This window comes from Pelodiscus sinensis, chromosome 2 (genome assembly GCF_052426305.1).
Source record: "Pelodiscus sinensis isolate ZL-2025 chromosome 2, ASM5242630v1, whole genome shotgun sequence".
NCBI lineage: Eukaryota > Metazoa > Chordata > Testudines > Trionychidae > Pelodiscus > Pelodiscus sinensis.
In genome coordinates, this window is record NC_143053.1 from 175,481,326 (window position 1) to 175,509,240 (window position 27,915).

Sequence of the window (27,915 nt, forward strand, 5' to 3'; positions counted from 1 at the left end):
TTTGACAAATTCCTCCTTAAAAAAGAATCAAAATCTTGTGCAGAGAAATAAGTAAAGGGAGGATGAAATAAGGGTTTGAGGAGCAAGTTAAATGCAGCAAAAAGGCAGCTGTAATTGAGGACATGAGGTTCAATTAAGTTGGAGAAGTAGACTGTTTAGCTAGGAAGATGGCAGAACTGAAGAAGGAGAGAACGAATCTGTAGAATTACAGAATATCCACCAAAGATGTTCCATAGTATGACCAGAGGAACAAAGAAAGCTGCTGTTGGGGGTGTAGCTGGAGAGCAGGAAAGGGTGAACTTTGTGATTAGAGGGGTAGGGGAAATGACTCAATGGTGGGGGAAAATGAAGAATGGAGAGCATTAACAACCATATCAACAGCAGTAAGGGAGAAGAGGGCTAAGAGCAGGCAAGGAGACATCAGAAAGGCCAAGAGACAGGGTGTGAGGAAGGGGGCTGATGAGCGATGCTGAAAGGGACTAGGTTTGGGCTGGAGGGAGGGATGGAGGGAGGGAGAGCGCAATGCATAGTAAAGACCAAGATTCTTGAACAGCCCTTAATATGAATGATAAGAATTGAACCAGGTTACAGGTAAACTGAGCAAATGTGCAGCTAAGGATTCAGAGGGGTGTTCAATCTGAAAGATAAGGTTGGAGAGGATGAACACTGGACTGTGAATAGAGGAAGAGAACTTGAAAGTTGAAATCAGAGGAAGGCTGATGGGGATAAGTTGGAAGGACAATAGATGAAAGCAACATGGAGGTGGAAAGGCGGGAAGGGTCTGATGCACTGCTGTTTGAAAGAGTGGGAAGGGAAAAAAGGGTGAAGGTCAAAACAGCAAGAATGGAAGAGAAGCCCAATAATCCCATTCATGTCTGATCCAGAGCAGTACCTCTTAGACAGGACCACTAGCAAAGCATTGTCAGATGAGGAGATCCAGGCCTTGGTGACAGCCAGGAGCTAGAGCAGGGGTTCCCAACCTTTTTCGGTCCCCGTACCCCCTTGGCTTTTAGTAAACCTTCTCATACTCCCTCTATTCAATATGAAAAGAAATAAATTCTCAACTCTAGAATCCACAATTTTTTTCACTAACACTACTAATTTTGGAATATTTCAATTAGGATAATCTAGGTATTTACCAAATATTCCCCGTACCTCCTTGACAAGATTCTCGTACCCCCTGGGGGTACGCATACCCCAGGTTGGGAACCCCTGAGCTAGAGGCAGTGAAACATGAAGAGGATCACAGATGCCAGATCTTTTTAGATATGGAGTAGGTATTCCAGGGACACCAACAGAAAGGGAAAGCTGGGGATGGGGGCAAAGAAGATGGGTGTGAGATTAGGATGGTGGTGAAAGGGAACAAATGTGGTGGGCAGGAGCGGCTCAAGGAGAACTGCTGGCAACTGGCGCCCTAGGCAGAATGCGCGATCGGTGCCCCTGCCTCCATAGCCCTCAATGGTGTGACGTCATCATTGGGCACCACGTTTAACGCGGCGCCCTAGGTAACTGCCGAGGTTGCCTACATCCACAGGCCGCCTCAGGTGGTGGGGATGGAAGAGGGCTGAAGTACATGTAACCAGAGGTAAGAAGGAACAAACAGATGTGGGACCTACCTTTGTGCTGATGGAAGAAGGGGGGAATATTGGGTGGAGAGGGAAAAAGGAACAGGTGGATCAAGCTGGAACTGTAAAGGGGCGAGGATAAACCAGGAAGGAGAAAATGGAGCCAAGAAGATGGGAATATATGGCTTATATTATTATGCAGAAGAGAGATACAGCAAAAGACATGGGAGAGTGGCAGATTTAATTAATAAATTATTAATGAATTTGGACTAAGAACATTGAGTGCACATGGTCACCTATGAATTCCTCATAAGACTACTATAGTACTTTCCTTTTCCATATGTTCACCATCCATAGAGAATAAGGAAAACATTTTAGCAACTCCAAATACTGATCAGAATTAAAAAATGTTTTATATAAAACAGCTGTTAAGTGGTTTCCCTTCACTGTAGATCTGTCAAAATTCTCTATCCAAGAGATTAACATTTCTCCCTTGATTAGAAATAGTAATAGTGATCAACTGCTCAACTACTATTTAAGTGTCACCAGACCTATAGGCTTTGGTTTTTACTGGAGCCTCAGAGAGATTACTATACCCACATCCTATAGGCCTGTATTTAGAATCAACTGCAGACCTTATATGTTGGCAGCCTCTTCATCTTCTCATTATAGTTGTAAAATATTCCTGTCTAGACCTATAAATCACTTTGCTTTCAGAGTTTCCCAAATCAAGTTTCAGTTTATGTATAAGTCATAGAAGTTCTCTCTTTCAGTGTTGATACATGCATTGGCAGTATTTTCATATTCCTTCTCTACTGAAAATTTGCTTTCTACTTCGAGTACTTTTCTTCTCCAATAAAATAATTTCCTGGCTTTAAGCCATTTCAGAGCATGACAGATATGTGCCAGATTGTCTGGATGGTGCCTCTTGTGATCCATTTCAAGCACCATCATCTGTATTAACCTGACTCAGCATTTTCTAATCATTCCTTCATTTGGAGCAAATCCAAAATGCACAACAGCAAAATCAATTCAATTACAGTAACACAATTATTAGTTATGTGTTTATCACAGCATATGCCGTAATAACCACCATTAAATCTGGTACACTTATTATGGTACACACTTTACCTACTAATCAGTAAATCTTTAAAACTTTATCTTTAGATAGATTTCAAAAAGATATAATTAGCTATTAAAAGATATAAGGGAAAGAATGCAACAAAAAATCTATATCAAGAAAGATAGAAGACAAAAATAAAAATATAATGTATTGTAGAATGGGGACTAACCTAACTAAGACATGTCAATATAAATACTTTTACACTAGTAAATACTTGCACGTAAAAGTTTGGATTTTTTTTACAGCTTTAACTATATCAGTTTCTAATCTGATATCATAATAACAAATATGTTCTTCTATTAGTCCTAATTCTAGAGGTGGTCTTTGGAAATTCCAATCATATTTAGCTTGCTTTAACTTTTGTCAGCACTTTCCCAAATGTTTGACAGAATGGACATTTCAGAAAAAATAGCTTAATAGATCCACAAGAAAAGGAGCAACCTCCACAAAGTGTACCAACCAGAAAACACTGATCTCTGTATCTAGGACAAAGGGGGAAAACTACGTTCTTCAAAAATTATCATCCTTGTTTAATTTTATATGCAAGTTTAATGAACGGCTCTCAGGAAACCCACACACAGTTGTGCATTTACTAAGGATGTTAAGGACTAGTTGACTATCCGATAACTAGTCAACTGACTTTCTGATAAGCATTTGCTTGATTCCCCTCTATCAGACAGAAGCAGCAAAGGGGGAGTGGAGAGGGAGTACTTCAAAGGAGCAGACATTATGCAGTTATTGAATGTCACATTAAGCAAAAAGATTTTAATAACATTTTCAAGCTATGTGAGGTGTGACCATTTCCTCTAAAGGATTATTTTATTTACTGTGTGGTGAAATAAGTTTTCCTTACCTCTATATGGTGATCCAACTGCTGCGACATACATATTTTTCTCATAATTTTTCAATCGGTCTTCTAGCGTATTAATCTAAACAGTCACAAAAGGACAATTGATTAATATAAACAATGAAAATTAAACATAATTTAAATGACTTTCAGATATACAACATGAACATCTCAACCATCCATGTAAGTGGGATGCTTTTTTTATCTGTATGGAAAGAAAACACTAAAAACTCTGTTTCCACACTATACTATACAGGGGTTAAAGACTACAAAATTCTGAAAATTACATTTTAAGGCTAGATGTTAAGCAACATTTAGCTCTCCTGTGGAAAGGAAAAAAATAACAGATCAAATTATTTGTCAATCTTTTAATTTAGGGCTGGTAACTTTAAAAAAATTAGGATTAAAAATTCACCATGATTAATCACAATTTTAATCACACTATTAAACAATGCCAATGAAAAATTAATTATGTATTTTGGATATTTTTCAACATTTTCAAATATACCGATTTCAATTACAACACAGTATGCAAAGTGTTCAATGCTTACTTTACATTATTTTTATTACAAATATTTGCACTGTAAAGAGGACAAAAGAAATAGTATTTTTCAATTCACTTCATACAATTATTGTAGTGCAATTTCTTTATTGTGAAAGTACAGTTTACAACTATACTTTTTCTTGTTGCATTACTGCACTCAAAAACAAAACAATGTAAAACTTTAGCACCTGTAAGTCTACTCAGTCCTACATTTTGTTCAGCTAATCGCGAAGACGAACATTTTTGTTTGCATTTACAGGAGATAAAGTGGCCCACTTTTTATTTACAATGTCACCTGAAAACAAGAACAGACATCCACATAACACTTTTGTAGCCAGCACTACAAGGTATTTATGTGCCAACTATGCTAAACATTTGTTTGCCCCATCAAATTTTCATCACCATTCTAAAGGACATGCTTCCATGCTGATAAGGCTCATTAAACAAAGGTGTTAATTAAATTTGTGTCTGAACTCTTTGGGGGAAAATTAAATTTCTTCTGCTCTGTTTTACATGCATTCTGCCATATATTTTGTTATAGCAGTCTCAGATGACCCAGCACATGTTGTTTGTTTTCAGAGCACTTTCCTTGTAGATTTCACAAATGCAAAGAAGGTACCAACGTGAGATTTCTAAATATAGTTACAACACTCAACCCAAGGTTTAAGAATCCGAGGTGCCTTCCAAAATCTGTGTGATAGGATGTGGAGCATGCTTTCAGAAGTCTTAAAAGAGTAACACTTCTATGAAGAAACTACAGAACCTGAACCACCAAAAAAGATTAACAATCCTCAGTTGGGAAACTGACTCAGATGATGGAAATGAACATGTGTCAGTCTAAACTGATTTAGAGCATTATCAAGCAGAACCCATCATCATAGATGCATGTCCTCTGGAATGGTGGCTGAAGGATGAAATCATGTATGAATCTTCATAGCATCTGGCACATAAATATATTGTGACACTGACTACAATGATGCCATGTAAATGCCTGTTCTCACTTTCATGTAACACTGTAAACAAAAATGATAAATTGATCACTACACATGGGGTCAGGAAAGAATGTTCCCCTGGTCAGATTGCTAGTAACTTTTCAGGGGTGAACCGTAGTCTCCACTACTGTCTGCCTGTGGAGGGAGGCAGAGAGGAAGTGGGGGGGGGGGAAGAGAAAGAGAAAGAGAAAGAGAAAGAGAAAGAGAAAGAGAAAGAGAAAGAGAAAGAGAGAGAAAAAACGAGGGGGTTTGCCTGGGTGCCCGTCATATACAAAAGCTCAGGCTGGATAATCTAATGGTTCCTCCTGGGTTTAAACTCTATGAATTTATGGACACTATTTCCTCTTATTCAAACAAGATCCCTACCTGCTCTACGAACTCCTGCTCTTTCAACTTGGAATCATTGACAAGAGTTGTCTTCTGAGCTAACTGTGTCTGAAAAGAAAAGTCACATATGGGATGCATCAATCAAGTGTTGTACACATACTGCACATTTTTGCATTGTAAGTACATTTTTTCTTGTTAACCTTTCCCCCCTTTCATGAGTTAATATATGCACTTCTTATCACAAGACTCTAGAGGAGCACATCATCTAGATAACATAAAACTAATGAAATTCAAGCCTTACCTGAAGCTCTGTTATTGTTACCTAGAACAAGACAGACACAATTAAAACACAATATTTTGCAGTTGCATCCTTAGGTATAGAATATAAACATATCACAAAATACCTTTCAACAAGAATTAATACCAACATAGAGAGTTATGCAGGACAAGAATAAAAGATTTTAAGAGATAGTAGCAGAAGATTAAGGATTAATCAGTCACCTAATAAGGATTCTTTGTGTTTGTAACTAATGACAGTACTAAGGATCAAAATTACAAAATTACGTATATCCTCAAATTAAAAATGAAATTGTGTGAATGTACTACATCACAGTGATTTGTACCTAGAGTAAGTAACATAAATTTGTAAAACCTTGAAGGAGTACAACCAGCTCATTCAGCTATGGCTGAATGAACTCAATTTTAACATAAAGGTGAAGAAAGTAGTAAGTGTCTGTTTTGTAGAGACTGGACAATGTATTAAGGTTAACTGAATGCTCATAGGATACAGTTCAAAAAAATTCTGATTGTTGTTAACCTTACTGTGAATACTATATACTTTATGCACACATTGTATTGATATGTTTATATCCAACTATGTAAATTAAATTATGCCTTCTGGCTCAGGTTAACTCCCAATGTTACTGGAAACATTCAAGGTAAATTTTCATGTGTCAAGAAATATCCAAGAATATCCAAGAAATATTCCTTATCCAAAATATGATTACCTCTGAAAGTCATACATTTATGTAAATATGTAATTACTTGAGCTAGTTACTTTCAATTTTTTTAAATGCTGAGGATTTTAAAAAATTGATAATGATGAATTAGTTATACATTTTGCTTATTGGTTATATTAAATTTCAGCAACCTTAACTGGGTACCAACCTATTTCTATGAGTTTTTGTATTTTAAAAAAATATAGATCCTGAAAGTGTAAATTACAGCAATATAGAAAAATAAAGATTGGTTACTCGTAACTGGAGTTCTTCAACATGCGTATTCGCACTTTTGGAAGATGCGCCAATCTGTTCAGCTGACAGGATGACACGTTCTCACAGCAGTGTCTGTCAGAGTGCCCCACTGACCCACCCACCACCAATGCTTGAGCACATTCTGAGGGCATAACTCTAAAAAGGGACATGACACCCGCTGCTACCTCAGTTCCTTCTACTGCTGGAGTGGAATTCTAAATAATATCAAAATTAGGACTATGAAGAGTAGGGAAGGCAGGCTGAGAATGTGAATACTCATGCTAATAAGTAACCTTTATTCTTCAAGGGTCCTCTGCATATTCCCACTCCTAGGTGAGTTTGGCAAGCAGCACATAAAATGGATGCAGGGAGACTCACTCCTAATTATAGAATGATGGGAGCACCATTCTGCCAAACAGTGTGCCAGATCTGGCTGCCAAGTCCAATGTGTAATGTTTCAAACTATGAACTAAATTCCACATAGCTTTGTATATTCCAGTAAGGGAAATATGTTTAGCACATACTGCTGATACAGCAATCACTTTAATAGACCACACTCTAAGATGAAGAAGAGCAAAGTCTCTTTAGAAGTCTTCAGGATATGGTCTAATCCATTCAGACAAAGTCTTTCCTGAAATGGTTTGACCTTTAGAGGTACCCACATATGAGATACATAAGTGAAGTTTTTCATTCTATCTAGATGATATAAAAGATGCTCTCTCTGCATCTAAGGAATGTAATCCACATGCATATGAGGCTTTGCAAAGAATACTGGTAAATGTATACTGGTTTCATGATTTACATGAAACTGCAAAATCACTTTAAGAAGAAATCTGGGTGCAGTCTAAGAATCATCATGTCCTTATAAAAAGCAATATAATGTGGGTCTGCCACTGAAGTATGTAGATCACTAACCGTTCTAGCATGAGTGATTCCTATTATAAAACTGTCTTTAGAGAAAAAGCAACAAAAAGCAGCTCATTAGAGTCAAACAGAAGAAACATAAAATTCAACATTCAATTTGAAAAAATTAAAATTCAAAGTTCAAACTTCATGGAAGGTCAGAGCTCCATAATGGCAGAGACAAATTCAATAAACTTTTTAAAGTTTTTCCAACAACATAAGTGAAAATACAGGTTTTCCATTAATTGGAGTGTGAAACACTGCTATTGCTGCTAAGTGGATATTAAGGGAGGAGACAAACTCATCCCTTTCAAGTGTAGTAAATATTCTAAAATAAGTTGCATGGGGGCCAAACACTGGTCCATATTTTAAATCAAATATCCATATAATCCACATAACAAATCTTTTCCACTTAAAATTTTAATTTTTTCAGCTCCCTATCCTCCCTTTCATTGGATCCCAGTAGTCTGACCAACAAAACCTCTTGTAACATAAGGACATGAAGTCAACTCTGTCATTCCTTTTGGCCTAAAGAATAAATGTGCTGCAGACAGCAGAGCATGCCAAGGAATATTTCTCACCTTGTCATTTCAGCCTCTAAACATGCATAGCAGATGAAAGATGAAAGACAGCATAATGTGGCACACACCTCTTAAACTCATCCTGCTTCACACTGGGATCCACCAAAGAGAACTAGTAAGTATTCCTCCTCTAAGATAACACACTAATCTAAACTATCCTAAAACTAAATATACATTTTTTAACAATAACTAATCAAAAAAGGCCGTTATTTCACCATAAATCTGGAGAGATTCGTGTCCTTTCACTACTGCAAGTAAAAGGAACTAAGACAGCAATAAGCACCACATATTTTTTTTATAGCCATGCTCTCAGTCTGTCTAGATTTCATCCCTATTTCAATAGAGGGATGTAAATTAGGCACTTCGAAAATGCAAATGAAGCGGGGATTTAAATATCCCATGCTTCACTTGCATAATTGCATCATGGCGCTCTTTCGAACATGCGCCATTTCGAAAGTAAAACCGCGGTCTAGATGCAGTTCTTTCGAAAACAGCATTGTAAAGTCAATGTTTAAAAACTAAGAAGCAAATGGAAAAAACAGCCAATAAACTATTAAAAAAGGATCAAATTAAATGTAACATAACTTGAGCAAAACTAGACAAAGAATTCAGAATTACACAAGAATTACACAGAATTACACAAGAAAGCCAAGACCTAATATACAAGTTGAACCCAGGTCAAATGACAGCAACTACAGGGATTCATGAAAACTGTGAAACTAATGCCTGAAGTTACAAGTATAAATATTAATGTCAGCTCACTGCTTCCTTGTGCTTGTTTTCGTCCTCTGCCAGCTTTTGTTTGTATTCCTTCTGCAATTCCTCCAGCTGTGTTTGCAGCTCATTTACTTTTGCTGTCATTTCTTCTTCACGAGCCTTCAGAATTAAAATAAGTGCATTAATCTACATACTACACAGTTAATGTCTAAAACTGAAGCATTCTACCTGGATTAGACAAAAAGCACTGGATATACAGATCAGCTCACAGAGAGAGGAAAACATTCAATTGGAAATACTAAGGCTCCCACAAATTTAGGACTACTCAAATTTAGGACTACTTGTATTACCATTAGGGCTGTCAATTAATTGCAGTTAACTCACGCAATTAATTAAAAAAATTGAATCATGATCCATTTTAATCATGATCAAATCTCACTGTTAAACAACAGAATACCAGTTGAAATTGGATGTTTATCTACATTTTCAAATATATTGATTTCAACTATAACACAGACTACAAAGTACATCGTGTTTATACTATTTTTGATTATAAGTATTTGCACTGTAAAAATGATAATAAAAAAGCATTTTTCAATTCACTTTATACAGGAATTGTAGTGCAATCTCTTTATCCTGAAAGTGCAACTTACAAATTAGATTTTTTGTGTTACATAACTGCACTCAAAACCAAAACAACGTAAAACGTTAGCACTTACTTCTTGTTCAGCCATTAACTATGAAACAAGTTTATTTACATTAACTGGAGATAATGTTGCATATTTCTTAGGCTTTGTTTGCATTGCCAATTGAATGACAAAACTTTTGTTGTTCACAGATGCTTAAATCCCTCCTCTTGTCCCCTTCCTCCAAAAGATTTGTCACGGTAAATGGCAGTGTACATGCCTCTTTGTCAGCAGGGGAACTCTCCTGTTGATAAAGTGAACCCTGCTCACAGGGGAAGGAAGTATTTTGTGAGCAAAAGTGCAGAAAATTTTGATTTTCCAAAAAGGGGCATTTTCCTTCAGGAAGCCATTTTGGTGGAAAATTCCCACCCAGCTCTAACCAATATGTTTGGTTCTTTACAAAAAAGAGACATGGGGTAAAAATTTTAAAAAGCCCCATTGACTTTCAATACAATTTAGGCTCCTAATAGCTTAAATGCACTTTACTTGTAAGGGCTTGTCTTCACTGCATTGATGAAAGCAGGTTTTATAATGGGCCATCCAGTTCAAGTCTTAGTTCAAGCCCTGGGAAATTTGCATAGGAAGGTCAATTCTGTAAACCCACTCTGTAGCTGACTTGTGAAATTCTTTCGTAGAAGAACAGATACTTTTAAATCCATTAATGAGTGCCCAGGCAGGTTAAAATGTTCCCCTACAGGCTTCTTTGTGTAACTATTTCTAATACTAATGAACACAAATCAGATAAGGAGGTTACTCACCTTCCTGTAACTGACGTTCTTTGAAATGAATGTCCCTGGGGGTGCTCCACATTAGAAGCTGAGCATCACAGCGCCTCTGGATAGATGTTTGTATAGCAGTGCATTAGGGGGCTGTACATGCACGGTGTGTGCGTGGGCTTCTCCCGGTGCCATCGCACATATGCATCCCCCTTCTCCCTCCCCGCTTCAGTTCCTTTCTACCGTCCCTGGCTTCCGAAAGAACTTCGCAGTGCTCTCGCTAAAACTTGTCTCCTCACATTTTAATTCTTCATAATTAGATAGTATTAGGTTTATTAGTAGTTTACTGTTAGTTATTATTAATGTTAGTGTTAGTTTAAAAAAAAAAAAAAAAAAAAAAAAAAAAGAGAGAGAGAGAGAAGAGAAGAAGGCTCCCGTCTCGAACAAGTTTTAGCGAAAGCACTGCAAAGTTCCGTCCGAAGCTGGGGACGGTAGAAAGGAACTGAAGGAAGGGGGGGAGGCACGCATGCGCGATGGCACCGGGGGAAGCCCACGTGCACGGTGCGCTGCACATGGTGGCCCCCTAATGCACTGCTGTACAAAAATTCGCCCAGAGGTGCTGGGATGCTCAGCACCTAATGTGGAGCACCCCCAGGGATGCCTCTCAAAGAAGAACCTTTGCTGTAGAGACTGTCCAGTTTGGCCAATACACAATACACATGGCCAGTACTGCTGGCACTTGATGGCATAGATCACATTAGAGGTTATACAGCTGCATGAGTCTCTGATGTTGTGGCTTATGTGGCTAGGTCCTGTGATTGTGTTGTTTGTATAGCTGTGTGGACAGAGTTGGCAATGGGAAGTTGCATAAAGTTAAGTATGGGAAACTTCCAGCCCACTCAATTAGCCTCATTAGCACTGGCACTACAACTGACAGGTACTTTTCCCCCCCTCTCCTCTCCTTTTTTTTTTTTTTTTGGTTTTGTTATAAATTGTGAGGATCCCTCTTTTTTTTCCTCTACTCAAACTCATCTGAAGAAGTGGTTTAGACTACTCATTTTTTTCAAGTTGCAGGATAACACTGCTATCCCCGCTGAGACTTGATAACTCAAGAAAATGGAAAGATAGAGCAGGGATCTGGGCCTCAGACCCATGTTAGATATCACATGAAAAACATTAAAAGAGCATTATTTTCCCCTCTTCAGTTAATCAATGGAATTTTCCCTGTGTAATATTGTTTAGGGCAGGGCTCCTCAACATGTGGCTCACAGGCCACATGAGGCCTGTTTGTTTGCGGCCCATGGTACAGTTTGGGTTTATGTGGGACTCAAAATGTGGCTCACAGGTGAGACCCTTTAAACATGGCCTCCACTGGGAACATGCTCTACAACGGTCGAGGCATTTTTAAGTGGGGTGAGCACTGAAATATTCAAGTGGACAGGCTAGCTAGATACAGAGTGTTGGCATTTCTAGCCCCTACGGAGAAGGTACCAGGAGCACCGGTGCATTGTGGGAAGTGCAGGTTGCTTAGCCTTGTGGACAGAGCGTGAGAGGTGCTGACTGGCTTACACTCATAGAATCATAGAACTGGAAGAGACCTCAGAAGGTCATCAAGTCAAGCCCCCTGCTCTAGGCAGGACCAATTCCAACTAAATCAACCCGGCCAGGGCTTTGTCAAGCCGAGACTTAAACACCTCTAGGGATGGAGACTCCACTACTTCCCTAGGCAACCCATTCCAGTGTTTCACCACTCTCCTAGTGAAATAGTTTTTCCTAATATCCAACCTGGACCTCTCCCACCACAACTTGAGACCATTGCTCCTTGTTCTGCCATCTGTCACTACTGAGAACAGCCTCTCTCCATCCTCTTTGGAACCTCCCTTCAGGAAGTTGAAGGCTGCTATCAAATCCCCCCTCACTCTTCGCTTCTGCAGACTAAACAGACCCAAGTCCCTCAGCCTCTCCTCATAAGTCATATGCTCCAGCCCCCTAATCATTTTGGTTGCCCTCCGCTGGACCCTCTCCAATGCGTCCACATCCTTTTTGTAGTGGGGTGCCCAGAACTGGACACAATACTCCAGATGCGGCCTCACCAAAGCCGAATAAAGGGGAATGATGACATCTCTGGATCTGCTGGCAATGCTCCTCTTAATGCAACCTAATATGCCATTAGCCTTCTTGGCTACAAGGGCACACTGTTGACTCATATCTAACTTCTCATCCACTGTAACCCCCAGGTTTTTTTCTGCAGAACTACTACTTAACCGGTTGGTCCCCAGCTTGTAACTATGCTCGGGATTCTTCCGTCCCAAGTGCAAGACTTTACACTTGTCCTTGTTGAACCTCATCAGATTTCTTGTGGCCCAATCCTCCAATTTGTCTAAGTCATTCTGTACCCTATCTCTGCCCTTAAGCGTATCTACCTCTCCCCACAGCTTAGTGTCATCCGCAAACTTGCTGAGGGTGCAATCCATCCCCTCATCCAGATCATTAATAAAGATATTGAACAAAACTGGTCCTAGAACCGAACCTTGGGGCACTCCGCTAGAAACCGACCGCCATCCTGACATCGAGCCGTTGATCACTACCCGCTGGGCCCGGCCTTCTAGCCATCTTTCTATCCATCTTACCGTCCATTTATCCATCCACAATCCCTTAACTTGCTGGCAAGAATATTGTGGGAGACCGTATCAAAAGCCTTGCTAACGTCAAGGTATATAACATCCACTGACTGGCCACATTTGGATCCGGCGCCATAGCTTAAGGGTTAGTCTTTATATTCATGCCCGTCAGTGTGAAAGAAGCTATTTGCATATATATACCACCACACTTTAGTTGCGGCTCTCGGCATGTGCTGTGAGTATCATTGTGCCTCCCAGGGCTTCCAAAGTTGACTAGCCCTGGTTTAAGGTGTATTTTATGACACAGCTTTTCAGAACACCTACTTCACAAAATTCTACTTAAATCTCTAATGTTGTGCCTCCCTGTCAGTTCTGGGTTGCCAATGGCTAAGTGAGAAAATCCTGACCAAATCTGCTGCAGGGAAAGCAGCAGGAAGCTGGCATTAATTCTGCTCTGCTTTCTGGCATCTCCAGTGGCTATTGGCTTTCAAACATCGGTGTTCCAAGCCTTTGGGCCCATTTAGTGCTACCAAGAAGGATTTTAATGCACATACAGCCTACACTGCAGTCTCACTGTTCTGTAAAGCATCTGCTATGTTTTGGCAATATATTAAACAAATTCTATTCTGATTTCATAATGATGAAAGATGGAGACATCAATAAAATTCTAATTTCCCAAACCTAAGCCACAAAGCCTGTACTGCATGCATAGAGGCGGTATCATGACAAATGAAAGATTACATCAGGAGCGAGGAACCTTTTTTGGGTCAGAGACCAGTGACCCACAGAAAAATCAGTTAAGGGACCAAGTGAGAAGAAGAAAACCTCTTCTCTAACCTGGCTCCCAAGGGCGAGGAGAAAACCCATCACTATTGCGGCCCCCAACTGAGAAACAGGAAAAACAAAGACACTCACTTTACTCCACTCAAGCTGGGAGGTGGGGGAGCCACTGAGGCTTAGGGCTTGCCAGGGCCAGATTAATTCTTCTGGGGCCACAGGGCTAATAGATTTTATGGAACCCCACAGGGCTCTGGGGTGGGGCCAAAATGAGGAGTTCAGTGTGCAGGGTGGAGTAGCAGGGGGTGAAATGGGGAGTCTGGGAAGAAGAAACAGTGCAGGAGTGGGCTGGAAGTGGGTATGCGGGGTTTGGAAGGGAGAGGGCAGGGCATTGGGATGCTTAACAGGGGCAGCTCCTAGCGGGACACAAGTGGCTCCATAAGCGACGAGGAGTCCTGTAGCATCTTATAGACTAACAGATTTATTGGAGCATAAGCTTTTCGTCTATAAGGTGCCACAGGTCTTTTAGTCTAAATCTGTAAAAGCGACAAGAAGAGGGGTAGCCGTGTTAAGTGGCTCCATGTGCCTCTGTATGCTTCAGGGAAGCACTCCCTGCAGGCCCGCCTTCCCACCACTCTCATTGGCTGCTATTCCTGGCCACTAGGAGTGTGTTGGCTGGGGGGTGGGGGCAGTGCTAGCTGGGAGTGCTTCGTTCTCCCCTGCCAGAAAAAGCCCATGGGTACTTGCCTTGATCAGGACTGCAAGGCTTGGGGCTACCCCCCAGCAAGGCTGGAGTGCCAACACAGGTTCCCTGCTACAGGGGAGCTTCACAGGCAAGATCAAGGAAACTGCGGGTCATATTCCATAGGTTTCCTATCCCTGGAATACACAGTTTAAATGAGATCCTTCATTTAAACTGAATCTGATTATTAAAACTCATAAATATTTATATAATAATCTGTCTCTGTCTGTCTGTCTCTCTCTTGCTCCACCCACCCACCTTTTCCTGCAGGACAACAGAGAGGCATCCCATCTGCCTCCTCCCTGCCTCTCCCTCCTCCTCTCTCCCCGGTGCGCGAAGGGCAGAAGCACCATGGCTTCCCTTCGCTCCCTGATGTTCCAAGGGGGAAGGGAGGCAGCTGGGCCTGCTGCACTGTGGTTTCAGCCTGGCCCAACCATGTCCCTCCACTAGCAGCTGGGGGAAAAGAGCCAGGGCTAGCTCTGGGTGACAGGGTAGAGCTGGGTCCAGTGAAGCCTCAGCCCATCTCCCCCACCCCATGGCAGCCGAGGCTGCTGAGGCCAAGGGGTGGGGAGGTTAGAGCCAGGGCTGGCACGGTCTTGGCCCTCCTTGTCAGCTGGTGGGGAGTGGAGGAGAGTCAGAGCTGGTGCAGCCAGGAAAGAGGGGCTCGAGTCGGGGCTGGCTCAGCCTTGGCTGTGCCCAGCGGGCAGGAGGGAAAGCTAGGGCTGCCCGCTGGGCACAGCGGGAGGGGGGGCAACGCCTTGGCCTGGCTCTCTCCAGCTGCTGTGGGGAGAGCCAGGGCTGCCTACACCCAGAAAGAGGGGGGGCTGGTGAGCCTAGTGAGCAGGAAGCATAGCCCCTTAGTGATTTTTTTAAAATCTCCTATAGAAATTAACATTATTGTCTGAAAGTCCTCAGCAGGAAGTTAAAAAAATAGAAGTATATCAAAATATACTGAATCACATCACTCTCAAGAAAGATACCTCAAGGATTTCTTCATATTTTTTTACAGTTCTTTTTAGATCATCATCTTTTTCGGCAATTCTTCTATGCAACTGTGTTGTCTCTGCATGATGGGTTTCTATCAATTCAGCTTCCACATCCTGGGCTTTACCTGTTTTTTTAAAAAGTCAAGAAATATAACAAATGAGTAGATAGTTATATTTTAACCAACTAAAACCAACATCACCCTATGAACAGGATTAAAAAGTATCTGAAGACACCTCTGGAAAGGCGTATGAGGAACAAAATTCAAGAGGCAAAAATCAATCAAGTCAAATTATTCATGGTATACACTGCCTAAAAGTAGTAACGTCTCTTTTTCAGTCAGGGGGCCAAACAGATTTCAAGAAGCTGAAAAGTCAGAATACTTAGCAGCAGATTCAATTCTACAATACTACTATTGCACACAATAATAGTAACTGATCACTTTCCAGTTGTGTAAGCAATGTGACTAATTTCCGCTGCATGTCTGTTCTCTCATCTTCTTCCTGGAGTGTCTTTGTTTTGATAGAGGATTTTAAAATATATATACCTGTATTTTTGTTAGAGAAGGCAAAGTCAAAGAAGTGTGCTTTGCATTTGAATGAAAAGGAAGTGAGGTGTGTGATGGTCCTCAGCAAGTTCACTTCACAGTCCAGGACTGGCCCCAAAAGAGTCCTGTGTCACACACGGACAAATTTTACCTTTATTTAAAAGTTCCTCTGTTCCAGGGAATGAAGTTGCTGACATGCACTTCATCTCGTGGCTTTAGGTGGTTTTAAAGCTATCCTGGACCCAGGCCATCGAGAGCTTTGAAGATAAGGACTGAGACCTTGAACTTGATATACTGTGGGAAGTCAATGTAGAGAGCAGATGACTGGTTTGTGGTGTTCACAATAGCCTGTATTACTGAGAAGTGCAGTTTACTGTACTAGTTGGATATTCCTAAGCACTCGGTCTTCATACCTACGTATCTACAATTCTTATAGTCCAGCCAAGAGATGGTGAAGGCAAAAATTATTGAGGCCAAGTCTTTATCTAGCTGGATGGAACAGATTTTCCTAGCCAACTGGAGAGAGCTAAAAGTTTTACCCAGGGATGCTGGTATAAAAAAAGCCTTATCAGCAAAGAACCACTCCTAATCTGAAGACTCGGTTGATGAATTTTGAGTGTTTACCTTCACCCACACAAGACTGCACCGAGGCTGCAAACTCTTCAACATACTTTCCTCTGACCACCAACCTCACTGATGTCTTGCTTGGGTTCAGCTTTAGCCAGTTCTACATTTATGAGCAATATTGTCCAAAAACTGGGTCATCGCTATGGTAGTAGTATGGCTATATGTGGTGGAGCAGTACGACTTACTTACCTAGTGCTGGCATTTGAGTCCACTTTACTAACCAGTTTCATTTGTGGCGGAAAGAGATTAGAGAGACAACTGATTCTTGTGAGACTCAACAAGTGAATGTTTTAGTGACGGAAGTGGGGTTTCCCATCATTAGTCATTGGGGTGTGTCCTTTTAGGGTACACCCAACCATTTTAGCATATTACCCTGGATCCCACCACATCTTTTGGGTAGGGCAGCAGTATTTCACCATCCATAGTGCTAAATGCTAGATGTCTGTTCTCTATCCACTGACCAAAGATTGATCCTGAGTGCCACTGTAGCAGTTTCAGTTCCATGTCCTGGCCTGAATAGAGATGCCCTATTATGCCAGTATAGGCGAGTAGAACCACCTGAAATGTCCTTTCTGAAACTCTCCTGGTACGGGGCATTTCTCACAAGCACCTAATCAGCTCCTACCACCTTCCCAGTCTTAGACACGGGGCAGGCAAGTCATAGATAAATAAGCATGTTGTGCTCTAGATACTAATCTTTAGGGACCATTTCCAGTTATACAAGTTAGTTATAGTGACTCTTAAGGCTGAAAGCTGCAGGGTGCAGCTCAGGAAATGTATTTCCAATTCATAATCAAATATACATTTTCTTAATTGCTATAAAAGATTTATCATCTAATGCTTCTTATAAGTCTGTTGTGCTGCAAACTCATCAACCATGTACAATTACTTTATTTTGACTTTTATCTTATCTAACAGGATACAAATCATCTTTCATACCTACAATTTCCCTCTAGAAATCCCTAAAAAGCTAGTTAACTATGCACAAGTCATATGTCTTCTACACTGGTAGGTGCAGAAGTCCACAGCAACAACTAGGGAACCCAATTTCTGAGTATAAGAACAGATGCAAAAGCACAAATTTTCCAGTGACCATCTCACAAGCTTTACAATTTGCTCCCTAGGCAAGAATATTCCCCGCTTCAGAAGTAGGCTTCCCTCCTCCCTCCAGCCTGGTTTCAGCTCTCTCTACCTTCACCCAACAATGGCTACTACTCATATCTGTGACTCTTCTATGATACCCTGATATGAAACTGACCCCACAAAATTTACTAAAATGTTGGCAACTTTGTATATGTAACTGACAACAAAACAACAAACGTGTACAGATTACAGCATTTAACTTACTGATAGTTTCTTGTACAGCTGTTTCCAATTCCTTCTCCTTTTCAGCCAGCTGAGTATTAAACTCCCTCATCAACTGCTTTAAGGTAGAGTTGTGCTTTAGCTCAGTATCTTCCTGTTCAATTCTGTACAACAGAACAACAACAAAAAAGAGTCAGGAAATTCATTCCCGATCTGGAGTATTTGAAAGACAGACCAAAAGTAGCGTAGTAGTTTTTCCAAGACTTCAACTTAAACATGGCTCTGCTTTGAGGGAAAGGCTGATACTGGGATTAATTCTCTGGGACTCATTGAGGCTATTTGCTACTTTCCTATAGGATGCACCTGGAAGGCCCAGATGTTCTACCAACATGGAATAAATAAAATGAGTCATGGGACTTTTGCTCAGGGAAGATCAAGACATGAATCTTCTGCATGTAGATAAGAGTCATTAGACAAAACCTGGGTTCAGAAACTGATAACACTCTCAACAGTAGGCTATGTTCTTATGGCACACAAGTGTACATACACACAGAGAATTTTTGTTTTTAAATCACCTTATACTTTTTCTTTGAAGTCCACTGTTTGAATTTTCAACTGCCATTTCGGTACAACCTAAGGCACCTTAAAGGTGGGTGACCTTTCAAGAAGGTAGGTAAAGCATCCTCAGTTACGGTCAAATTGTAGTCTGTCTACATTTTAAGAGTCATGTTTTCTGAATATCCTTTCCCCATTCTCCATTTTGATTAAATTAAAACTGTGTGTATACTTTAAAGATGTATATTGAGATGCACTTGTACAGGGAAGCTGCAAAAATCATCACTGAGCCCAAACAAAGAGTGATATACATTGTTTGGAAAAAGACTGGACTTTTCTTTTATTTGCAAACTAAAGCTTACATTTAACTTGCCTGTGAGATATTACTTTAAAGTGCTTTATTTTTTAAATAAATCCTTAGTAAAATATTAGTTTCTATTTTATCAGCATAAGCTTAAAATTATATACACAGGCAGTCCCCGGGTTACGTACTGTAGGTTTGTTCTTAAGTTGAATTTGTATGCAAGTCGGAACTGGTACATACAGGCAGTCCCTGACTTACGCGGATCCGACTTATGTCAGATCCGCACTTACGAACGGGGCTTTTCTTGCCCCGGAGCTCACGGGCGGCGGGTTGCCGCCCGTGTCCTCCGGGGCAAGAAAAGCTTCTCCCGGTCTCCCTGGTCTGCTGGGGGGTCCAGCAGCTTTGCACCCCCCCAGCAGACCAGGGAGACCGGGAGAAGCTTTTCTTGCCCCGGCGACACGCCGCCCGTGAGCTCCGGGGCGAGAAAAGCCCCGTTCGTAAGTGCGGATCTGACATAAGTCGGATCCGCGTAAGTCAGGGACTGCCTGTATGTACCAGTTCCGACTTACATACAAATTCAACTTAAGAACAAACCTACAGGCGGCGGCTTTGCTCGGGTGTCCCTGGTCTGCTGGGGGGGTCCAGCGGCTTTGCTGGACACCCCCAGCAGACCAGGGAGACAGGAGCAAAGCCACACGGGCGGCGGGGTCCCTCCGCCTGTGCGGCTTTGCTCGGGTCTCCCTGGTCTGCTGGGGGGAACTCCCCCCAGCATCCCAGGGAGACAGGAGCAAAGCCGCATGGGCAGAGGGGTCCCTCCGCCTGTGCGGCTTTGCTCGGGTCTCCCTGGTCTGCTGGGGGGGGGAGGGGGCGCAGCTAGTGCGCCCCCCCTCCCAGCAGACCAGGCTTTTGTTGCGGGATGCCTCGGGTAGAGCAGCTGGGGTGCTGCCGGGTTGGTCCTGTGGGAACCTACCAGGCAGCGCCCCAGCTGTTCTGTCCCAGGCTCCAGATTCAGCAGCTGTTGAAACTGATCAGGCTGATTCCAGGAAGCTGGGGGCAGAGCAACTCTGCCTCCGGCTTCCTGTAGTCAGCCCCTGGTCAGTTTCAGTGGCAGCAGCTGAATCTGGAGCCAGTTCCGACTTACATACAAATTCAACTTAAGAACAAACCTATAGTCCCTATCTTTTACGTAACCCGGGGACTGCCTGTGTTGTAGGGGAAACTCTAGCCAAACATTTCTCCAGAGCTCAGTTTTATTCTCCCACACCTCACTTCCCTCAGTCCTTTATTCTCAAGCTGAGGTGTCTGCTGGGGGCGGAGGGGGCGCTAGCTTTGCATCTCCCTGGTCTGCTGGGGGGAAGCAGCTAGTGTGAGGTTGCCTCACCCCGTTTGTAAGTAGGGATCCGATGTAAGTCGGATCCATGTAACCCGGGGACTGCCTGTATTTATCTTTAGGCTTAAGTCACTGAAGATCATCCAAAAAAGAGAATTTAATGGACTAAAGAGTATAGAAGGTACCTGATCTTCTGTTCCATTTCTTCTAAAGATTCTTTCTTTATTATATCTAGTTCTTGCTGATGCTCTTTCCGCAAAGTACGCAAATCCTTCTGCACCTTGCTTATTTCCTTGCGCAGTTTTTGCTTCTCTCTCTCAGCCTCCTCCAGTTTAGCTTGCAAGTCCTTATGCTGAGTCTGCATATCACTAAGTAATTTCTGCAGCTCCAAATCAGATTTAGTCTTTTCTTCTGCATTTTCTTCAAAAACTTTCAGCTGGCTATTTCTTTCATCCAACTGACGCTGGAGACTTTCTATTTTTTTTTCATATTTCAAAGTCACCTCTTCTATCTCAGCCTTCCATGCATCTTTGTTCTTTATGATATCATCCCTCATCTCATTTATTTTCTGCTCCAAAGTCTCATTCAGTTTATCCTTTTCTTGAAGCTTCTTCTGGAATTCTCCAATCACATTTTCCATTTCATGATGTTTTTGTTCTTTGGCTTTTAATTCTTCTCTGAGGCTTGCTAGATCATTACCATCTTGTGTGTGCTGATGCAGCAACAAAGAATCTCTCTTATTGTTTTCCTCTATTTCTTCCTGAAGCCTTTCGTTCACAGCTTGTTCTTCTTGTAGCTTTTTCTCAGTAAATTCCAATTTTTTAAAGAGTTCCTCCTGTTGGCTTTTCATTTTTAGCTTCAAGTTATTACTTTCTTGTTGCTCGTTCTCATACTTCTGCAATAATGCACCCTTCTCTGTTAAGTCATTTTGCAATACACTTATTTTTTCTTCATACATCTTTCGTACATTCTCTAGCATAATGGTTTTCTCTTGCTCTATAGAAACTTTTACATTTTCTACTTTTTGCGTCATTTCTCTTTCTAATTCTGCAGAATCTCTTATTAATCTGTTTTTTTCTTCTAAGTCCAAAATTTTGGCCTCTCTTTCCCGCATTTTTTGTTCTAAGTCTTTTAACTGATTTTCCATAGCATGTTTAAAATATTGTTCCTTCTCTTCCATTTGAGATGTCAACTGCTTCTTAACAGAAGCAATTTTTTGTTCCGCCTTTTTTTTCAAGTCTGCTAATTTAGTAGTGTTTTCTGCATTTATCTTATCTTCCAGCACCTTCAACTCTTCTTCTTTGCTTTTCATCATTGTGATTTTCATTTGTTCAAACTCCCTCTGCTTTGTATCAAGTTCAGCTTTCATTGAATCTATTTGCTTTTCAAGACTTAGCACTTTTTCTTCAGCCTCTTTGAACATGTTGTCCTTTTCAACAACTACAACCTCAGCCCGCTGAAGCTGCTGAACAAGCTCTTTTTGTTCCCTGTCTCTTTGCTCGTTTTGCCTGGTAAGTTCTTCCATCAAAGAAATATTTTCTGCTGTCTTCTGAGCAATGTGTTCCTCTAACTCAGCAATTCTTCCTGTTTGGATTTTTAACTCTGCAGTTAATTCTCCTTCTTGCTTTTCCTTATTCCTCTGCTTTTCTTCCATTATATCTTTCAAACTATCTACATTCCTGCTTTGCTTATCCAGCTCCTCCTTCAATAGATTTATCTCTTCATCCTTTCGACCAGCTTGGATATTATTTAATTCAAGCTTGTTTTGTAATTCTTTAATAGTATTGTGATTCTGGGTAAACCTTACCTGAGCCTTTTTCTTCCATTCTGATAGTTTGTTCATCCAATGGTCCACCTGCTCCAAAGCAGATGCTTTTTCTTGACTCAGTGACTCAACCTTGGAAGACAATTCCTGCACTTGCTTTAATAACTGCAGCTGATCCTCTTGGTGTTGCTTGCTTAACAAAGATATGGCTGCTTCTTTTTCTGTTAAACATATGCTGTTTTCAAGTTTGACATTTAATTCATTCACAAGCTTGTTAAGAGCACAAATCTCAGATTCTTTTTCCTTCAGGTCCTCTCTCATTGAAGTGACAACATTAATATTTTCAGACAACTCTTTCCTTAACTGTGTGATACAAGTTTCCTTCTCTGACGCAGCCTGTTGCTGATGCCCTTCTTCCTTTTGCAACCACTCCTTTTCTGTTACAAGTCTTTCAATGTCAGATTTCATAAGCATAATTACATTTTCCTTATCTTGTAACTGTTGTGTTGACTCCTGAAAAGCGCTACTTACTGTAGAGTGATGTTCTGTTATTTGTCTAAGTTGCGCTGTTAGTTCAGGAATTTTACAGTTTTTAATTAATATTGTTTTTTTTATTTCTGTCGTTTGATGTTGACAAAGTGCAATTCTAGAGATTACTAAATTAATTTTTTCATTGCATTTTTCAATGATTTCATTGGTTTTAGTTTGCAATAAAGTGCCAGCTTCCTTACAGTAAATATCTAGCTGTGCTGCTAGTTCGCTTGACAGCCTCTCAAATTCAATTTGTTTTTGCTGACTCGCCAAACATTTATCCTTTAGTTTTTTCTCATAATCCTCAAGCTCTTTACAGCGTGAGGATTCAAGAGTTTGGAGTTTTTCATCAGATGTTTTCAGCATATCTGTCAATTTAGTAACTTTGATCTTGTGTTCTTCTTCCACTGTTTTTTGCTCCCGGAGCTGTTCCTGTAGTATTGCCCTGTCCTTCAGAGAGTGGCTGAGGTCATTTTCTAGCTTCTCAAGTTGTGCTTTGAGATCAGTTTCACTTTGTGACAAGGTGTTCACTTGTGACAATAGCTGCTTTAGTTGTTCTTGAAATTCATTCAAAGATTCGTCTCTCTTCTCTTGTTCTTCCTTCAGACGTGTTATCTCTATGCTAGTCCCCTCTTTCTCAGCACTAAAGGCAGCAAGCTTCTGCTTCAGATCTACTACCTCCTGCTCTTTTTCATGCAGTTCTATTTCATGTTTTTCCTTGAGCTCTTCAACCTGCTGATTGAGTTTCTTTTCCCATGTTTGGACAACTTCTTCTAGTTCATATCTATGAGCTTCTGAAAGACTTTCCAGTTGCTCCTTCTGATTCATTTCCAGTTTTGACACAGCATCATTTATTCCAGCTGAGCTGGCATGTGCCATTTCTAACATTTTTGCATTGAAATGTTTCTCTTTCTGACTGAACTCCAACTGCTTGTTTTCAAATTCTTTTTTCAGTTTAGCTTCTTGTTCTGAGAGTTTTTTCTTGAACATTTCTTGCATCTCTTTTGCTTTTTGTTTAATTTTTTCCATCTTGAGTCCTTGATTTTTTAATCTGTTTTCATATTCAACTTGTAAAGCATTAATTCTCTCTTCTTTGGCTGATAATTTCAGTTTTAGCTCTTCCACTTGCTGATTCTGCTGCTTTTTCAATTGTTCAATTTGATTTTCCTTCTCAACCAAATCTCTCTTTGCCTGATCAGTCTCTGTACTGAGATCTTTCAATTGAGATTCATTCTGTTGTATTAAAGATGTTATTTTCTGTATGTGTTCACAGTTCTGCTCTTCCAGCTGCTGCTTTAAGTCATGTACCTGAGATATATAAGAGTCTAATTCAGTACTAACTTGATTCAGCTGTGATTCAGTTCTTACAATCTGTTCTTTAAACTGTGTTTTTTCAGCTTCCATATTCGTCAACTTTTGTTGCAGCTCTGCTAACTGTCCTTCATAAACCCTTGTTTGTTCACTGAAATTATTTTGGTGTGACTGGCAGAAGTCTTCTAGTTTAGCAGACACTCGCACAAGTTCAGATTCAGATATTTCAAGTGATTCCTTTAGTTTATGTTCTTGTGATTTTAATTCCTGCAGATGTTTTTCTTTTTCCTCCAACTGTACCTTAAGTTGCTTAGTTGCTTCTGTGTGTACATTCTCAATTCCTTGGACAGACATATCATGCTCTTTATCCATCTTGTCAATTTTTTCCTGGTATTGGATTCTCTGTTGTTCCAGTTTTGCCTCAGACTCCTGCTTTATTTTATCTACATTCTCTTTCAATACAAGGTGCTCTTGTTCTAAGTCATGACGTATTTTTAGTGCTTCCGATAACTCGAAAGATAATGCTTCTAGCTCTGTTTGTTTCACATCAAGCTTTTCTAACATTTTTGCATTCATCTCTTCTATATGTGCATGGAAAACTGTCTCTTTTTCTTTCAATATTACATCCATTTCTTGCTCATGTTTCTCTCTCAATGCCTCTATTGTGGACTGCTGATGTTGCTTTAAGAGCTGAAGTTTTTCTGTCCAAAGTGTCTCCTGCTGCTGCTTCATGTTTTCTAGCTCTTCCCTGTGTTTTTCAACCATGACAGTAATTTCTTTATTATGCCTGTTTTTTTCAGACTCTATCAAAGTAGTTAGTTCCTCCAACTGTCTTTTGTCATCTTGCGAATAATTTGAAAGAGAACTTTCCAATTCAAGAATTCTCTGTTGAAAGAAAATTTTTAAAAGGGATATGAATAAACAAATTTTAACAAAGAATTATAATGCCTACTTAATTATTTCCCAATTACAGGCCACTTAAAATAATCATCGACCATACATTAAAACAAAACAGAATCAATTTGTTTTATGTAAGCCACTTACTGAATTGTCATGTTATGAATTTTATTTCCAATAAATTATATGGTAATAAGAAGACCTTCAATTTCATTTATATTAAAAAATTTATATGTGGTAATTTTTTTGAAAGGTTTTAAAATAATCTAAGAAATATATGAGGTAATTAATCAGAACTGATTTTAGCACACAGTAGTTTTTAAAAATGCATCCATTTTGTGTAAATGGAGAGTCTCAGAAGCTGATAGCTTGGGTTCCAATAGTCCGAGTGTCAGCAGGTATGCTGTAGACTTTGCACACATCTACTAATGTACCATATTCCTGGCCTTTGCACTGTTGATATTGCAATCCTAGACCTGTTTTGAGCAGAAACCGCCATTTTAGAAAGAATATGTGGTGGTTTAGTAATGTATAAAAAATCCAATAGGTGACAAGTAGATACAAGCGTCTTAGGGTCAGATCCGTCAAACTTTCACCCAAGCAAAGTCCTATTCAATTCATGTATGTACATGTGTACATGTGTATGTAACATTTATACCATGGCATCATCAAGAGACCAAAAAAAGAGTAACACCTGTTTATGTTAGGCAATGTATGCAAAAATTCTGCATGAGAATACAAGTTCATGCCCTGGGCCTGAATATGAAACAAATATATTTCCATGTCCTGCCATTTAATGCTCCACAAAATTATAAACTGCAACACATCATGGCAACAATATAATTTCTGGTATATAAAAATATATGTTTTAAGTGTGACAGTCTTTCATCTTAGATACAAGTCCACAATATCTTGTAGCATAAAGCTATAGAATATTCAGAAAAGTGTTTAGTTACAATTTCCTATTTTACTCACAGTTCTAAATGTCTGTATTTCTTGCTGCATATCCCGAAGTTTCTTCTCACATTCTGATTGTATTGCTTTTTTCTGCAGTTCTAATTCTTCTAGTGCCAAGGATTCCTGTTGCTCTTTTTCTTTTACGGTCTGTAAACACTCACTTTGACTTTTTTCCTATGTCAAAAATTATGAATAAAACTATATTGTACAAAAGTCACCTCTAATAAGTAATATTTTTTACTCCTTGAGATGGTTCTCCAAAACAATTAACACACATTTCAAAGGATTCTATAACTACATTTTCTACCCACAATTAACTATATTTTTCATGCCAACATAAACATAAAATTTTGTTAAAAATCTTTTGAAAAATCCCTATAGTGGAATGATTGCCCAGCAATGGGAAGAGGAGGAGTTAAAGTAGCTAGAGGGAGCCTGTGCAGAATACTTCAGTTAGAAAAGGGCTTACTGGGCGAGAGGACTTGTTATAACAATCAATCAGTTACAGCAGGGGCCATATATAAAGGGTTGCTCAATAGAGCAGAGGGCAGTCTCTCCCTTGCCTGCTGACAAGAAGGGTTAACTGCCTATGAACATCATGGTAAGAACAGTACTTGGCAGGGTAGCAGAGCAGAAGCAGCTTCTGGTTCACAGTGCCAGACTGAGGCCCTGGATAAAGGGCATATAATGTACTAGGGCTAGGGATAAACTTAAAAAAAAACAATGAATGGGGCTAAGGATGTGACTGGATAACCATGAAAACAGTTAACAGATAAGCCTGGGCTTATTGGTTACCATTAACTGTTACACACAGCCTCCTGCCCTGCTCCTGGGGAGCCGCCTGCTACCCCCCATTGCTGCTTCTCTATCAGGCAATAGGGAATTGGTACATGTGGGAAGATGGCAGGGATGGCAGGGAGTCCTGAAACAAAGGCAGGAGCGTGAGGGCAGCAGCCACTCCTGGAGAGCTGGCTGTGGGTGCACGTAACTGCTGAATTTTTCAGTGGTTACACATTTACCCGCATTTTTAACATCCCTAACTAGGGCTATGAGAGAAGTGGTCTAGGGGAAAAAAGGTAGCAAAGGAGTTGGAGAATGCACCATGAGGTCCCATAATCATGGAGATACCAGACAAAGATAGCAGAACTATTGGTGATGACACCACTACAGGAAAGTGCATTGATGGAGAGCTAATTCACAGAACAACCTGTAGGAAGTTCTGTGATGGTGAGTCCCACCCCATTACAATTCCCACACTAGTAGTCAATAAAACTTTTTTTCTAGGTAAGTAGATACAGTACGTAGAATAGGATCAGCTTCTACAGACCCTATATTTTAAAATAAAAATTAAGCTTTATGATTGAGAAAACAATCTTTAAAATATCAACTGAGCGTTAATGCAGTATAACTGTATCTGTAATGGTCCCAGAATATTAGAAAGATATGGTGGTTGAGGTAATAATTTTTGTTGGACCACTCTTTAACCTGAAGAAAGGCTCTGTGTGGCTCAAAAGCTTGTCTCTCTCATCAACAGAAGTTGTGTCCAATAAAAGATATTACCTGCCCACCTTGTTTTTGAGTGTTAATACAATTGCAGCTGCTGGTCAGTGCAAGTGACTCATTATCCTATTTAAAAAGCAGGCATACAAAGCAGTATCCATACTGAATGTCTTGGACTCCTGATTGTCTGGAATACCCTTACCTTGGGCTAATAGAGATCACTGAAATATGGTGAGGTTTAGTGGATGAAACATGGGTTTGCTACACTAGAGAGACTTCTATTCCCACCCAGCTCTGCCAGAAGTAACCTTGTAGATTTTAGGGATGCTTACAAGTGCTGCCCTCATCTGCTCCTGAAACTGCTTTTCTTGAGCCTCTAATCTCTCATTTAACTCGTGCTCTTTGGTAGCCAGTTCTTTTTTGTGCAATTTCTCTAGCTCAGCAACACGCTCTTCTGAAGACTTCTGTAGATCAAAGTCAAAGAAAGTTATTTTCAACAAGCAAACATGCTTTGCATTAGTTCTCAGACAGGGGAAGAACAATGCAATGGTAAGTAATAAAGGGAATTATCAATTGTTTCCCTTTAACAGGCAGCATGTTACTCAATTTGCATAAGTAAAAATTATATATTCACAACTAAGAAGTTATTTCAAAGTTTCTAAAATGCTTCTCCATGCTTTCTCACTTGATACTAATCACAGAATTACTTAACTCTGATGTCTCTCCCAATAATGCTCCCATATCCATTTAGTGTTTTAATTTTGTTTTAAATTGGAGCAAAATTTCTTACAGCTTTTGGATATAAGCTTTGTCTGTAGTTCCCTCCAAATGTTTAATAAGTCAGTTTCATGACCCAACAATTAGGACAAAGCTCAAAGGGTGAAATCATAGCCATAAATATTATTTAG

General features: G+C 40.2%; 1 protein-coding gene across 5 annotated transcripts in view; it reads right to left on the minus strand.

The window, feature by feature from the left end:
- GOLGA4 (golgin A4) overlaps positions 1-27,915 on the minus strand; it is a 98,640-nt gene that overhangs the window by 10,671 nt on the left and 60,054 nt on the right. For all 5 annotated transcript variants that reach the window (XM_075921788.2, XM_075921787.2, XM_075921786.2 and 2 more), the window contains 9 exons: positions 27,340-27,471; positions 25,526-25,681; positions 20,232-24,538; positions 17,900-18,021; positions 15,375-15,505; positions 8,898-9,011; positions 5,700-5,720; positions 5,438-5,506; positions 3,542-3,617 (listed from right to left, as the gene is read on the minus strand). In XM_075921788.2, the coding sequence (XP_075777903.2) occupies positions 3,542-3,617; positions 5,438-5,506; positions 5,700-5,720; positions 8,898-9,011; positions 15,375-15,505; positions 17,900-18,021; positions 20,232-24,538; positions 25,526-25,681; positions 27,340-27,471 (5,128 nt within the window). The remainder of the gene's footprint in view (positions 1-3,541; positions 3,618-5,437; positions 5,507-5,699; positions 5,721-8,897; positions 9,012-15,374; positions 15,506-17,899; positions 18,022-20,231; positions 24,539-25,525; positions 25,682-27,339; positions 27,472-27,915) is intronic.